At 44.9% G+C, this 16,414-nt stretch overlaps 1 protein-coding gene across 2 annotated transcripts in view; it reads right to left on the bottom strand.

Annotated features, from left to right (window-relative positions):
* DTYMK (deoxythymidylate kinase) overlaps positions 1-16,414 on the bottom strand; it is a 122,660-nt gene that overhangs the window by 58,693 nt on the left and 47,553 nt on the right. Inside the window, exon 2 of one of the 2 annotated variants that reach the window (XM_086944001.1) lies at positions 14,834-14,942. The exons of the other annotated variant lie outside the window; for it this stretch is intronic. Within the exon in view, the coding sequence (XP_086800127.1) occupies positions 14,834-14,942 (109 nt within the window). The remainder of the gene's footprint in view (positions 1-14,833; positions 14,943-16,414) is intronic. 2 annotated transcript variants of the gene reach the window in all.

Here is a 16,414-nt window from a genome sequence, read left to right as displayed (position 1 = left end):
GCAAATGGATCATTTATGGTCAGCAAAGTTTTTAGAGTAACAGGGTGCTGAAAACTATGGGTTGCACTTGCGTGCTTCAGTTGGGGCGTGGATATTCCCATAGTTGTGTAGAAGGGTGCTGGTGTCTGATATGACATCTATAGAGTGAAATAGGTTCAAACCATAGGATGTCTATGGATAATTTGTTGAAGATTCAGGAGGTTTAGCCTCTTTTGTGAGATGGCAAAGTGGTCAGTATGGGTAGTTTGCATTGACGAATTGGTAAGGTTTAGAAGGTAAGGTTGTGGGTTTGGCCTCTACTTTGTGTGAAATGTTGTATCAAGTTCAGTGTGTCTCCGAGGCTGAAGAGGGTGTCTTGTTTTGTTGTATCCCATGTTGTCTGGGAGGTTGAAGTCACCCAAAAGGATGTGCGAGTATATTGGATAGAAAAGGTGATAACGATATTGAAGTCCCGGTTCCGACTAGGAAGTCTGTTGACAAGATGGAAGGTGGTGGTCTGAGTTGCAGAGAGAGGGGAAACTTCACGCCAGCAGCTCCATGGATTTAAGTGTTTCTTGTCTAGGGTATAGGCCCAAGAGGACTAATGGATGACAGTAATGTCTACTCCCTTCCTTAAGAGTGGTCAACACACTGGATGTTGTAGACTTTTGAACATGCCCAGAATGAACTCCTTTAAAGGTGTTCAACTTTGTCAGTTCAGGATACCTACCATTCATTAATGATGAAATAGTTAACTAGGTTAAATTCCACATTTGAATACTGGGTTAAATAGTCCTGTGCTTGGAGGTCTTCATGATTGACTCTTTAGGGGGATTGGAGGGCGCATTAATATCAGCATGGTTAGGGAGTGGTGAGATAATGTTCAAGTGAGTAATACAGAGGTTTTGAGGGGTTTACTCGAACACCAACCAGCAGTCAATCCTAGTGCTCGCGCTATGGACAAATTAGCAGTATTCAGACCAAGTTACTGCAGGACGTGGAGTTCTAGAAGCATCATCCAGATGACACTTTTGCCAAATATGGAGTACAGCAAGTGGTGAATGCTGAAGTTTGAGTGAATGGCTGGATCTGTCAAATAAGCCCACCCCCTCAGGCCAAAACCAAAAAATGTTGGCGAACATTTGGGCCATAAATGTCATTAGAAGTGAACGTCTACTATTGCAATTGTCCCGTCTTAATTGCAATCTGCCTTAAGTGTCTGTGGAGCAGTCTTGTTGCACAAAATCCAACGATTTAAGGAGCATACTGGTTGTGCGCCAAGAGTTCAAAATATAGCCAAACATTTACATGAACTCTCTACCCCTCTCGCAGGGACTCAGAGCATTTGATGGTTCGCTCTCCGAACTGCAAAGAAAAATCATTCCCCATAATCAGCATTTGAACCATAAGGTGAGCTCCACACTTGAGTGCCCATAGACTGTACGGCAGGGGTTTTAGCTCATTGTTAAATCGTAAGGTTTCATATCCATGACCCACTTATCTACCATCCTACCGCAGAAGACTACAAAAAAATTCTGTAATAAGAGCTACTTCTGTTTAAGGAAAAATATACCATGCTACTAATATTGCTAGTGTGGTAATAGTGACTGCATCAGGCAAGTTTATATTAGTGATCACGCCACGCAAGATTAACAGCAGAGATCACCTCACTGCATCAGGCAGTGTTGCCAGCAGTAATGTGAAAAAGGTTTGATCAGTTTGGAATACCGTTACATGGTTAGTACATGTACATGACAACTACAGCTGCAATGCCCCTTGCACCAATGTAATAATAATCTCCACAGTTCATGATGTATCACTCAAATATAAGCGTTAAATATAATTTGAAAATCCAATATTTTTCTCTAATTACTTCCTTTGGAGTTCCGAAAATGCACACATTATAATCTTATAATCTCAAACACATACTTTTCAATTTTGGAATGAATATATTAATTCAAGCAAGCAAATGCTTCTCCTTTAGTAGACTGGGCTGCACACAGGAGGGCCACTTGCAGTTAGGTGGAGAGCTACTGGTAGTCACTCTGAGAAGCCTGTACTGCAGCTTGCGTGCACATGAGCTTATCAAAAGATATTTACTAGTTGTGTTTAAGGGTGGTGAAACAAACACGCCTAACTCAACTTCTCCAAGTTCCCACAACTTAGCTCAGTTTACTTAGAAGTGTAATATCCCCATGTACAGCATTCCAATTTTAGAATCATTTAATAACTGTGTGCACTCAAACAAGGTTGTTCTGCTAAGTCTTGAAAACATGGTTGCTTAGAGTAGAAATGCAGGGGTTTTCATTGGTCTCTATTTGGAAACATGGGCAAGTTCTGGTTTCTCTTCACAATGTTTTCATTCATTTTCAGTTAGCCCACAAGAACCCTCTGGGGATTTAGGGGTGCGGATTCCAATCCTCTCTTTCAAAGAGGACTCCACTTCCAGTGAAAAGCTTCTGGTTTCCTGTACCAGGTCCATGTAGTCTGGGGAAAAGGGAGATGGTGTCTTCCTGATGTAGTTTATCAGCTTTCGTTCTGTGGAACCAAAGGACAGTGTCTCAGTCTCTAATTTAAAAGTGTTGCGATTATAGGTAGCAGAATGGCCCAGTTCAGGGTACTTCCCAAAGATCTAGGCACACATTCCACTATGTAAACTTATGAGAACTCTACTACAACTACCTATCAGATTTGATTTGATCCAAGTTGTCATTGGACGTTGACTATCCGATATTTCTGCATAAATCTCTCCTACAGATCTTAATTTTTGGCTTGAAAGATTATTTACTCCGTCAATTTAGGGACTTTATTTGTGATCGACTAGTCCTCCTTCGCGGTAGAAAATTCTCTGCATTTTAGCAAGTGGTATGGCCGTCCATTCTGTCCTTTAATTGATCAATTCAGAGCGTTGAGTGTGTAAATGTTTCTATTTACGGTGGACATAGAGTCAATTCTCCAACTAGGGTAGCTGCATTTTTTCCCTAGGGTCTTGCACCTGCTTCGCCATGCTGGACATTTGTCAAATGTCTGCTTCCTTTGGCAGGGCTCGGCTTTAATCATGTTAGCTGCTTTCTTTTAAAGTTAGACTGCTTTAAATGCCATTGCTTTTTCTATTGTTGCATACCTCCAAGTCAACTGGGAGTGGGTGTAACTTATGTTTTTAATATTATCCTTTCTGTACACAAAGCGCTGCAGGAATTGCCCAGCACATTGTGTCTTGCTGGCCAGTTGCCCCTTACAGTTTACGCTGCATTATTTGCTGGCCCTTTATTGTATCCAGTCTACTGAGACCCTCTAATCCATGATGGAAGGAGCAACTGAAGGTTATTATTGGCGTTCTATAGCTACAGCAGGTCTTGCCTTCCTATTTGTCAGGGTCCTACAACATCCTCACTTACCAATTATGATCAATCCAGAGGTACGTATGAAGGGCGTCTGGGTGTTTGAGCCCTTTCAGCAGGAGATTTGACTGGTACCTCACCCACTCCTAAGTGCCATCAAGCATGCAGGCTCTACGCTTTTACAAGTTTCCTGGTTCAGGCCGTTACAAAGGAGAACTCCGTTCCTGCCCCTTTATCAGGAACCTACTTCTACACCTCCGCGATCGGAATGTCGTTGACCTGTCACTAATCTCTGAAGCTACAGCTTCTAGGATAGTCGGAGGGGAGTTCCCAAGCCACAACAGGGGAGTCGCTCAGGCACCGGAGTTTTGTTGATAAGTTAAATTAGTTTTATGGGTTAAGACGATAAACATGGATAAAAACATACAACACAGATAATATACATCAATAAAATCTTTAAGTGAGGTTGTCAATCATAATGAAACATTCTCACAGACAGGAATCGTTGATAGAGGTTGCTAGGCTAACAATTATGTAAGTCTAGTCTAAAGTGCGAAAAATGCTGGACTGTACTAGGAGCAGTTGTAACATAAAATTACAAAGCTACCAAACGTGGATATCGGAACCGGAAGAGCTTAAGGAAGTGTGAATTTTCTCAAGAACCTAGGGTTTAGCCAAAGAACAGGCAGGCTAACGTCATCACGTAGTTAACCTGACTGACAGGAAACCTCAATAGAAATTGTCACGCACGCCATGAACATTAGCACCTACACGAGCTTGCATTCTTCTTGCCCCACCTGTACTCGAATCTTGGCCAGGGTTTGAATAATATTCAGGAATTGCATCAGTCTAATGCTAAGCATTATGTTCTTTGGGTCTAGCGAACCCATCTGTGCTGATCTACAAGACCTGATGCCTAGGCTGTTCAATTCTTCTCAACAAACCTCTTGATCTTTCAGCAGCTTTTGATACGGTCTCCCATCAGATCTTATTGGAGAGACTAGAGAGGATTGGTGTTAGAGGATTGGCTTTACAATGGCTCACTAGCTTCCTGACAGATAGGACACAGACCGTAACTATGGGTACTTTTAAATCTACCACGACTAAAGTTACCAAAGGGGTTCCACAGGGCTCTTGTCTGAGCCCGACCCTTTTTAATATTTATGTTTCACCTTTAGCCAGGCTGATGAGAGATTTAGGCTTTACCCCCATCTTGTACGCAGACGATACTCAGCTCCTCCTGACCTTTGACAAAAAAAACCCTAACATACATCTTAGATTTTCGGATGGCATGAAAGCCATTGCTGTTTGGATGCAGACCAACTTTCTGCAACTTAATGCGGGGAAGTCAGAGATAATGCTGTTCGGAGGAGCTGAAATATGCTGGACACCTACCTGGTGGCCTGATGAATTAGGTACCGCCCCCATTCCTAAGGAGGCGGTTAAAAATTTGGGGATCAGAATTGATCGCAAACTGACTTTGGAGACACATGCCAACACCACGGCGGGGTCTTGCTATTACATTCTGGGTCTCCTACGTAGGATTTTTCCCCTTTTGCCCACTTCTACTAAGAAAACCCTGATGCAGGCCTTGGTACTCAGCAGGATTGATTACTGTAATGCCCTTTTGTTCTCAGCAAACACTTCGGCTATTAAGAGATTACAGGTCGTACAAAACACTGCTGCTCGCCTTACAGTGGATGCACCAGCTAGAACACCATCCGCACCTCTCCTAAATCAGCTACATTGGCTCCCTATCACAAAAAGAATACAGTTTAAAATAGGATGTATCATCTACAAGGCGCTCAGAGGGTTGGGACCTGTATATCTGACCTGCAAATTGACCCCCTATTCTCCTATGCGTTCTCTTAGATCTAGCTCAGAGCTACTGATTACTGTTCCAAGGATCAAAAAAGCACGTAGTGGAGCCAAAGCTTTCTCCTACAAGGCCCCTATTTTCTGGAACCACCCGCCTTTACATTTACATGCTTGCTCCAATCTGATCCTTTACAAAAATGTTAAAAACATATCTTTTTTAATCATTCACTGGCACTGTTATGATGTTTAGTCCCAAGCGCCGAGATACCCTCATGGGTGATTCAGCGCTATATAAATGAATAAACATGAACATTCTGTATGGCCATGGTGGGGCAGATACATACAATGTGCTGCAGCGTTTCAACTGTCGGATGAGATAGGTAGCATTTCTTGTCTTCCCTTTGGCCGCCTTTCATACACTTTGGGAGGAAATCTAATGATGTAACATCACCGAGTCTTGGTGTTAAACTCGCTTTTATCTTTCGCTGGTAGGTGGCTTCCAGAAGGGGTGACTTATTTGGAGCAGCCAAGATTAAAGCCTGTCACCCCTGTAACCACTTGGACACTTTCTTGATCATTCGCCCACCTTTACAATTTAATAGATTTTTTTACTGCTCTTTTAAAGGCCTGGCCAGGTATACCGGTATTCCATTAGTCACCCAGCTCAAGATCCTTAATGCTGCTTTCAAGATATTTCTTATATTCGCCGTTCCCTCATTGCAGATTAATTTCAAACTAGATTGGCCAGTGTGCGCTCAGAGGCTGACCGCAATTTGTGGCAACACTCACTATAAACACAACTCACAGGTATCCCACGTAACGTGGTGTGTAAGGAGTGCTCGCCCAAACTAGACTTTGCGTCACTGGGCACGGGAAAGGAAATACTTGCTTTTCTTTAACTAACACTCATACACTCGAATAGGGTCATGCTTCATCGGGTTCACCCCGACTCCTAAAGGTCAGGGTGGGCTCACCAATTTTCCAAGAAGCTCTTAAAAGAAAAGTACTAGAGTGCGTAACTATAGGCTAGAAATCCATCAATCACTCCAATGTATCCCTTTATTCACGGAGTGGTCGGGGATATGAAAACTAAAAATAGCAAGGGGTAAGATACAATGGTCCTATGACTCTTTGATGTCCAACATGTTTCAGCCCTACTAGGTCCGGGGCTTTTATCAAGGGCTATAACTCGCCTCTCCAGTTTAGGTTTCGCCTATTATCATTCCCTTGTAAATGTAATAGGCGAGAATTCAAGTGCTCCATCGACTCGTCAAACCACTGTGGTTTTTTCACAGTGCATGTGAGTCACGTGACCACAAAAGCGTGTCACGTGACCACACAAGCACGCGCAACTCCCTAATCCGCCTGCCACACTTCTCCTCCCCTCGCTCGCATTCCTGCCCCCCCCCCCCCCCACCAGGCTCTCCCACCCCCATCCGGCTTCCCTCCACACATCTCCCTAATCCGCCTGCCACACTTCTCCTCCCCTCGCTCGCATTCCCGCCCCCCCACAAGGCTCTCCTGCCCCCATCCGGCTTCCCTCCGGCCATTTGCCAGCATTGCGAGGCCATTTGCCAGGAGCTCTCCCCCACCCGCAGCTTGAGAATGTAAACTCCTATCGCTACAATACGTATCAGTTTGCAGTTAGTAATCTCTCTTAAACTGCCTATGCACTCCCACCCACACAGAAATAGTACTGCGACTTCCTCATTTCTATCTATGTTTGCATCTGTTTCTCACTAGAGCTAGGGGTTGCACACGCTTCCCCTGGCACAGTCGTACTCCGTTAACATATTGGATTCTACGCATGCCCGCCCAGTGAAGCCCCAGGCACCTCAGGTGTAACCCCACCCTCTCGCAGATGCGGGACTGCGGGACTCCTGATTACGGTTACTAAAGGACTTGTAATGCAGTCTGTTCTCTAGGAAAGTTTACCTTGCCATCAAGTCCAATGGAACAGTATTTGAAATGTGCGGCAGTGGCAGACTGCATCACCACATGCCGCCGGAGCTTAACGCAGGAAGTTTTAACCACAGCGGGCAGCACCTCATCGGTTTACTTGTTATGTAGTGAAATGTGCGACAAGGTGCGTGGCAAAATTAAGAGTGGGTTTGTGACAAAATCTTAATTGAGGGCGGTCGCTCTACACACATGACGCTGACATTCCAAGCATTGACTCTTGAGGCTAGAACCAAAATCGTTCATTGTGATATGAAAGTCCCGGGTTCAAATCCAGGCACGGCCATCCCACCCCTTCATCCAGTCATGGTCAACCAAAAAATAACAGGCAGTCCTGTATGAGCTCACCAGAGAGGGGAATCATGTACTCTCGATCAAAGCGCTATAGCGCGTTCCCGTTTGAGATGCTAATCAACAACCAGTCAAACATCACTGGCTCAGGTTTCATCATCGGGGCGGGCCCAGAAAGCAGGCACAATTATATTATTGACATTTCACGGGCGGGGCCTTGGAGTACGCTTTACACACTAGAACCACCACTCCCCTCCCCTACAGGAAGGCTCTGACATGCACCACACCCCCTCCCGGGAGCTTCTGCCCGGCCTGTGGTGCAGGCGAGAGGCAGTCTTGACTTCTTCGCCAGTCTCTGGGCCACTTAGATTTCTGTGGGAATCCAAAAAGGCTTTAAGCAAAACAAGCACTGGCGTTGCCAATAGGTTTCGCATTTGGAAAGTTGGAGCTATTGGTTTTGTAAATGACATTTTATATTTATATATTGTTATTGGCATTGTCAATAACAATATATAAATATAAAATGTCATTTACAAAACCAATAGCTCCAACTTTCCAAATGCGAAACCTATTGGCAACGCCAGTGCTTGTTTTTTCAGCTATTTGCGCTGCTCTGGTCGTGTGAAGAATGCAAGCTATTGCATGCATAGGCAGTAAATATACTTGCCCTTTTCTTTTTGATCCAACCTGAAATAAAGGAGCATTTTTAGGTTATGCTTGTGATATGCTATTTTGCGAGGCCTAGTGGGTGCTTCTAACCAAATCATTCGTCATGCTGTGATTTCTCTTAGCTGTAGTATGCACTAACCCATGTACGCGTTTTACCTGTGAAATGAAAGTCACGCTCACATCATGCCAATCATTCAGGGAGTGCTCAAGTGCAGTGCCACGCCCCGTTTAACCTCCTGGAGCATGCATCAACTCATCCTCTTGTGATCCGGAGGCAAGAGTTAACCGAAAACTGCATATTGTGCGTTTTCGTATATTCCGTAGATTTAGCCATTGTCTGTTCCAGACTGGTGCTATAACACTCCAAAAAGTATTTTATCAGGTATTTTGTATACCAGATTTGTTTTTTAAAAAAATCAAGAGTTCATAACATCATGCATACTTGTTTGCACCCAGTCTGTGTGGGTTTCTTAATCCTTGGGGGCGGGGCGGGGGGTGTAATGGGGTAGCCCTGTAGTCAAACCCTATGGTGGTTTAAGAGTTCGAATGGTTAGCGCGATAGTTGTGCCATTATCAGGAATGCAAAAACAATTGGACAGAATGCAGAACGATGTCATACATTCACCCCAGTACAGAGATCTGGGCCTAAATCCATCCTTTGTTTGCCCTCCACACCAACCCAGTTCAGACATGGCCATATGCAAATCAGTCTGACTCTGTGCCTCATGGGAACAGTCCAGCCCAAACTGTCAAGCCATGTCTTACCTGGACCGGAAACAAGCATCTTAGGAGTGGTTTCTGACGATCAGCCGTCGTCAGCTATCCTGGCTGAAGACGGCTGATAGCCAGAAACCGGTCCTAGGCTGCTTGATTCCGGTCCAGGGAAGACATGGCTTGGTAGTTCAGGCTGGACTGTTCCCATGAGGCACAGGGTCAAGACTGATTTGCATATGGCCATGTCTGAACTGGGGTGGCTTGGTGAGCAAAATAACGATGGATTAAAAGCAGATCTGTGACTGGGGGTGAATGTTTTGCCATTGTGCAACATTCCTTCCATCATCTTGTGTGCATTGCTTATCAGGAATACCAGCACAGTTTTTTTGGTTGAGCGAGAGCTGTAAGATAAAAGTGACTTACTTTCTCGAGGGTCCCTCCCTATCTGTGCACCTGTTCAGCTCCGCTCTCCCGGTTTGTGGCTCAGAAGTGCGGTAGCGTGGTTTTAGGTGCCTGAACGTGGTGCAGCTGAACTCAATTAAAAGCAGTGGGGCAGGAAGGAGCGTTTCCTTTTTCGCTCAATTAGTTGCACGTGTGCCTATAGTCATGCACACTTTGCACTTTCATGTCGTCCGTAGTGTCCGCCACTTGTTTAGGTGGTTGCCCACACAACCTGTCAGCAGTACTTAACTACAAAAAAAAAACAAAAAAAAAAAGTAACGGGAGTTGCGATTTTATTTTCCTGATGTTATATTCAGTGTCGTACAAACCAATCCGGCGAGGATCAATAATATTGCGGATTAATCTTTTTTCCTCGGCTGTATGCGGTGCTTGTTAAATGAATGTATGCGTAATTAAAAATGGTATGTTCAGAAAGGCTACAGAATACGTATGTATTTAGGCTGAACATACAAGTATACGACGCTTGTTTTTGTAGTATTTACAATTTCTGTACTGCGCTGAATAATCCCGCTCCGGTTTATGCTAAAAGGCAACCATTTAATACAATATAGAATATTTACCAAAAAAAGCCAGCACTATTAAGAACATGGGGGCAACACATCACTTTTTGGAAATCTTGATAAGAGCTTAACACATTCAAATACATACCCAGAGTTGGGGTCGGTTACATATGGGAAATTATCAAAAAGTATTTTCCAACTATTAAACCCTGTCAGTTTCTTCACACCGTGAACAAATCGTGCTGCAGAGGGCAGAGGCAGATTAATAGAATATTCCCTGAAAGAGCCTCATTTTAACCTTGGTGCAGTGGCAAATTGGATGCAAGCAGTGTTAATGCGGCTTTTATACTTTGCCTTCTACAAAGGAAGTCTTGCATGTTTGGGTCTTGCTACTAATATCGGAGTTGTGGTAACAGGCACAAGCGAGGTTAAAATGGCCATTAACCACTAATCTTTCAAATATTGCTAAACTAATAAACAAGTCTCCAACAAGGTTAAAAATAACATATAGCTAAAGAGATTTTGCATCAAATTCTGAACTCAACTTGGCGTAGCTCCCAATAATTTTTCCTGACCTGCATTGGTTTTGTTAGGTAACAGTACCTTTTATTGAACTCAAACAATGAGTGCAAAGCCGCCATGGGATGCTAACTTTCAATAACACACAGGTACATTCTTACGATCGGAAGAGTTGTAACTTAGCAATTGTGTCGAAATATCGCTGCACCACACAGAAAGCATGCGGTTGCCACTACTGAATTAGAAGATTTAGAATCTTGTCATCTTGCCTTCACATTGTGCTAGATTACAACATGGGAGGGGGTGCAACCTTTTTGCGGCCTTCAACTCCCCTTACTGAACAGAGGGTGGAAGGAGCTCTCAGTGCTACAACCCCAGATGTCTGATACTCAATGTACACTTGCTGACCTCTGGAACTAGAGGACCGAGCGGAGGGCTGCTCACACAGAAGCAACATTCACTTTATAGTTCTCCCGGAGGGGCTGAAAAGCCTAGACCCTCCGACATTCTTGGAAAGCTGTTTTTTTTTTTACCTTTGCCCATGCCTCTAACCTTACACCATTCTTCTTTTGAAAGAGCACACAGAGTCCTTGAGAAGTCAGACTCCAGGGGCAACCCCACGCCCGCCAAACTCCTCCACTCCAGAGGCGGCGATGACCTACTAAGATACATCAGATCCCTGAAGCTTAAATCCTCACGCTTGGATGTATTTCTTCTATTCAGCGAGCCGTGACCTACATGTTTGCCTCGGCCATGTCCTCTTCTCAACCTCCCTCCTAGATGCCATCAATAATGCTGGCTACTTGGGTCGCCTAATCGAAGACCATGAAGCACACAACGTTGATATGTGGAATGTCCTGTGCCCCCAGTACCCCTATGGCAACTCCCCAGGGATATGCCTGGGGACCCCACCATCTGAAAGTCTCAAGGCTTGCGAATCACTCGGTACTTTTCACATAGCTGAGGCACAGCATCCTCCAGAGTGACTGAATGGGATGCCTTCAAAGTGGTAATAGGAGGGCTCTCCTTACAGGAAGTAAAGAGAGTCCGTAAAGCACTTGAGCACTAAACGGATAATTCTGAATGCCAGATTACTGATCTGGCCAAAGCAATTGCCCTGAATGCCTCCAAGAGCAGTGTGTTCAGAGGGGCAATAACCTATTATGCAACACTACTGGAGCAACTGCGTTGATTCAACCTCAACCTCAAAGCTTACGCGGCTACGATGCACCCAGAGAACAAGTCTGATTGTCTCCTTGCATGGCCGGTTTGCCACGATTCCCACTCTGGGTCGATCCTAGAGATTACCTCTGTCACCAGTGTTACTCTGCATACTCGAAGTGACATCCTGGACCCCTTCTTCACCTACTTCTCCTCTACCAAAGTGGCAGGCCAATGTCTATCCGCAGAGCTAGTCTGCTCATTCCTGGCAGGGCTCCCTCTCCCGCACATCTCACCCTTGCCAGAGAAGACCTGGATGAACCTATGACCGTCCTACAGATCAAACTGGTCATCCACATCCTAGCCGGAAATTAGACTCCAGGGTTGGACGGCCTACCAATTGAGTATTACAGTGCCTTTTTTCTTGCTTCTTGCTCCTAGGCTAGATGAGAATTACAAGGCAGCTCCAAGTTAGGCGACTAGCCCCATCTTCGCAAGAGTCCCTATTGATATCCATATTGAAACTCCTGGCATCTTATAGGCTGATCACCAATTGGGCACAGACTAAGATACTGGGGAAATTCCGGGCTGAACACTATGCCCAAATCCTACCAACCTTAGTGCACTTGGACCAAAATGGCTTTGTGCCAGCACTCAGATGGAATGTGCAGGATTAGCCCAGTTTACTTGAAGGCCAGCAGCACACACAAACAATTGCAGTGTAGCGTATATATGGGGGTGAGGTCAGAGCGGATGTCGCAAACGTAGAGGTGCAGTTTGTCCGCATAGAGGCAAACTGCATCGGTCACACCACCTAAAGGTATCCCCTTCCATGCGAAGTCTAGCGGCAATTGTTTGTGTGCACTGCTGGCCTTCAAGTTAACCTGGCCAATCCTACGCATTCCCTCAGAGTGTTAGCCTGCTCCCACTCGAGGTGCGACTGGAGGGAAAGTTACTTGAATGGAAGGGCGACACCCTCCGCTGCCTCAGTTTGCTCCTTTACCACTCTCCCACAGACCTATTCGAAGGGAACCTCGGAAAGACTTCCCAGCCTTGAAATCGCAGGTACAATTTTGGAAGGTACTCCTTTTGGCTACAATTGGAAAAATTGCTCTGTCTAAAATGATAGTCCCACACCTGCTTTATTATTTCATCAACCCATCAGTTGTTTCCCCTGTTGCCCTTTTCACGAGCTGGACACAAAGCTCTAAGAACTCATCTGGGGTACTGAACGCCTTTGCACTGCGAAAACTGTAGTTACTAGTGGCCAAGGGTGGCCTTGGTATGCCCTCGTTTGAGGACTACTACATGACAACACAACTCCAGTGGGTTTTGCGATGGCTTGCAAATGTAAACTAGATAAAACATGTGCAGAGTCTGGTCCACTGCCTCTTCCGGTGCTCCAGAGTTTTTCTGCTCAGGACTATACTTCAGACACCACAGTCTCTACAGGTCACAACCGCTCGCAGGTATATCAAGAGAGTAGCTCACTTTACCTACCACGTACCACCTTATGCTCCGCTATTCCTCTACTGGCCTGCCACGCCCCCCAGATTTCCACTCCATAGTAGAATTCGTATCCTGGCTTGCCTTCTCCCAGTCAACTGTTGGAGACCTCTTTGCGGATGGTCATCTCCTCTCTATCGCCAAACTCAGACAAATACATCCTTCCCAGGGGTCAACACCAGACATACCACCAACTGAAAAACACGTTTCTTACCCTTTGGTCCCTTTTGGACAAGACCCAGACCCACACTGTACTACATACAGAAATGGATTGTCATCTAATCACATGGCTATACAAAGCTTTGCGGGAACACAGTAGTCTCGCTGACGTTGCTGAGACAAAAGGAAGGTTGACTTCAGACAGCCACTAGATGGCACTGAGTGGGACGAGGAAGTAGAGCTCCTCATAGTGTCTCCTGTAAGGCCTGCTTCAAAACTATACAGTTCACAGTCCAACACAGGTGCTACCAACAACTCCATTTGTTGTTTCCACCACCGCCATGCTGTACAGCCCAGTACTACCAAACACAGTCAGCAGATCTTAGGCATATGCTATGGTCGTGCCCAGCTCTGAGCATGTATTGGCACGGTTTACACTACACTCCGAGAAGTAACAGGACTTCCTGACATTTACACATGGGAGGCCTGTGCCTTAGGCATCTCCAAACGAGGGAAGCGCACAGCAGTGCGAGCATGCTTCGCTATCCTTGCTCTCCTCCTCGTCAATCGAACTTTCACACTATACTGGAGAGCGAGTTAGGCCCCTGCACCCGAGGCCTGGTATGGGGCACTGCGATGCTGGGGGAAGGCTGAGAGGGTGGGGTGGGGGATGTCCTACACTATGAAGAAGTCAGTCATCTCAGCATTCACCCATCTGCTCCCACTTTGATCACTTTCTACAGCTTGTTTAAAACGATGGCCTACCCCAGTGAACTCAGGCTTGTTGGCTACTCACCTGTGCCCCTCCTCCCCCCCGGTGTGCTACCACCTTGGGCTCCTCTGCCCTTCCCTGGCAACGCCAGACTCATTGAACCCCCTTGCCTCTGGTGGTCCCACAGTCACAACTCCAACTTTGGCACCTCAGTACACCTATCGAACCCTGCACACCTACACATACGTGCTCCACCTAGTAACACCCATGTCCCATATCAACCCCTCTCCTTTTTCTTTGCAGTTTATGTAAGAGCCACCAATGCTAAAAGTCTGAGCTCATACACAGTTTTTACAGACTTTACTTGTATTACGAACTATAAACACATTGGTAGCAGTGTTTTCCTATACAGGAAACAGAACAGCACCTCAATAATTCGTTCAGTATCAAAATACAAAGTAATAGTGTGAATAAATGGCAATACCCGTCAATTGGGTTTCAGGGGGCTATTATTACTCTACTACATCTACTACCAAAAGATGTAATCAACACAAAGAAAACCTCTTGTGTGTAAATTATACAGAAAAGAGCATTGGTAAGCACACCTTCAAAAAGTCAAAATATACCCAGGTATAGGAAAAGTAAGATTTGTTCTGAAACAGAAGAACAATACAAAATTCACTTAAGTGATGCTTTGTTTATAACCATATTCTATTTTGAGATCCTGGCCATACTAAACTATACAAAGTCCAAGCAATTTAGATTCTTCAATATGATGTTTCTTCAATCTTTTTGGGGTACATCCAGCATGTAAGACTGACTATGCCAACACGTATTTAGTCTTCCCTTAGACTTTATCAAGGCAATGGCAATTGCAAAAGTGATCGTGGTCCATCCAGAGTAAAACCGTGGACCCAAGATGTTTATTACTCCCGATTGAATATGTAACAGAGGCTTTTAAAGGCGTGACTGATTATCAAAACAGATGCTCACGTACAGTAGAAAGAAAAAGCACCAAGAGATATCAAACTTTCACTCCTTACACTTGCTCCCATCGATTGGCAGAAAAAAGTAGGTGCACAGTGTGATCGTCCAAATCACTCTTCTTCTCCAGATAGGAGCTGATCAGCCGGCCAATCTCAGTTGTTCGCTCTGTCAAAAGAAAGACCATTTAAACTTAAACAAAAAAGACTTTGAGAACACAGTTCCAAATGTATGAGAGATGTGACAATGGAACGTAAAGTTAAACAGGGGCTGTCTGCCTTCCACAGTCTTCTGCTATTTACACTTGATACACACATTTGCAACCCGTCTTTTCTCCTTCCCAATGAGTGGCACACATTGATCCACATCACACCATCAGTGGTGGTGATGATGTTGGTGAAAGTGGTAGAATCAATTAGTTGTTATGATGGTAGCGATGTGGTGGTAAGGATGGTTGCGGTGAAGATAGTAACTGTGGTGATAATCGTGGTATTGGAAGAGGTAGTAGTATTTGTGATGGAGATCATGAGGAGGTTAATGTAAAGATGCTGGTGGACGTAATGATGCTGGTGGACGTAATGTCGTATACTTGTAAAGCGCACAGCTGCCCCAGCAAAGGGGCGTCCCAGTGCTGTATACCGCTGGGGAACCCATCCTGGCTTTCCCTGCGAGATGGTCCCTCCTGGGCATCTCCAAGGTGAAGACAAGCATCCCCAGCGCTGATGGGGCCGTTAGTAGAGATTAAGCAAGCTATTGCCCAGAGTTGCTGAGTGGGACCCATGGTTGGAGTAGGCACCGAGGCGAGAATTATCGAGTCCGCTGACCATGGCCCTGCCGCTTCGGGAATCAAAGCCTGGTCCCGGGCCGACCTCTGCTTCCGGGTCTGCCGCCTCTAACCAGTGAGCCACACCTCTCCACAATAGTGCTGGTTATCAGGCGGGAACAGTGTAGTGCTCAAAAGGAAAGCGGGGTAAGCCAGGAGCCAGATTGCAGAGAACAAGAGCATAAGTTAATATAACATTTTACATAGGAAATGATTACTAAAATAATGGTCTCAAATGCAAGAACAAACTGATTTGGAATGGTAATATACCATCACTGATAATGGAATTACCAGGTCACAAAAAGAGTAACATCGCTTTAGGTTAAGGAGATAAGGTAACGTGACCAACAATAGATCTCAACTTACCAAAACCTGCTATGTTTCAAACCTCCTATTTACACTGTATGAACAGAAACAACCAGTTTTTTTTAGATGAAAATATATATATTTTTTATCTATATGAAGATGTTTAAACCTCTTAAAAACCATTTTGCTTTACAGATGTTTTAACACTGCACAATAAATCACAATCAATTGTACTCATCACAACATACAACAATTTCTATCACTCACTCTATACCTTCTGTTGGACAATATCAATGGACAGGAAATGTGATGGAAGGAATGCTTGCAATTTGTCTAACCACTAGGAATCATGCAGGATAGCATGCCAACCCATTCTCTTGCCCTCTAGGCCATTTGAGCTTAGACTGAGACCAATGCAAATCAGTCTTGGTCAATGGGATGGAAAGCTACTGAGGGATTGCAAGTGGTTACACTTCGCATCAGTTTTTCTACTGAGTTGGTCTTAAGTTGA

This window comes from Lissotriton vulgaris, chromosome 11, assembly GCF_964263255.1.
Source record: "Lissotriton vulgaris chromosome 11, aLisVul1.2, whole genome shotgun sequence".
Classification (NCBI taxonomy): Eukaryota; Metazoa; Chordata; class Amphibia; order Caudata; family Salamandridae; genus Lissotriton; species Lissotriton vulgaris.
Note: the sequence above shows the minus strand (reverse complement) of the source record. Positions and strands in the feature narration are given on the sequence as shown.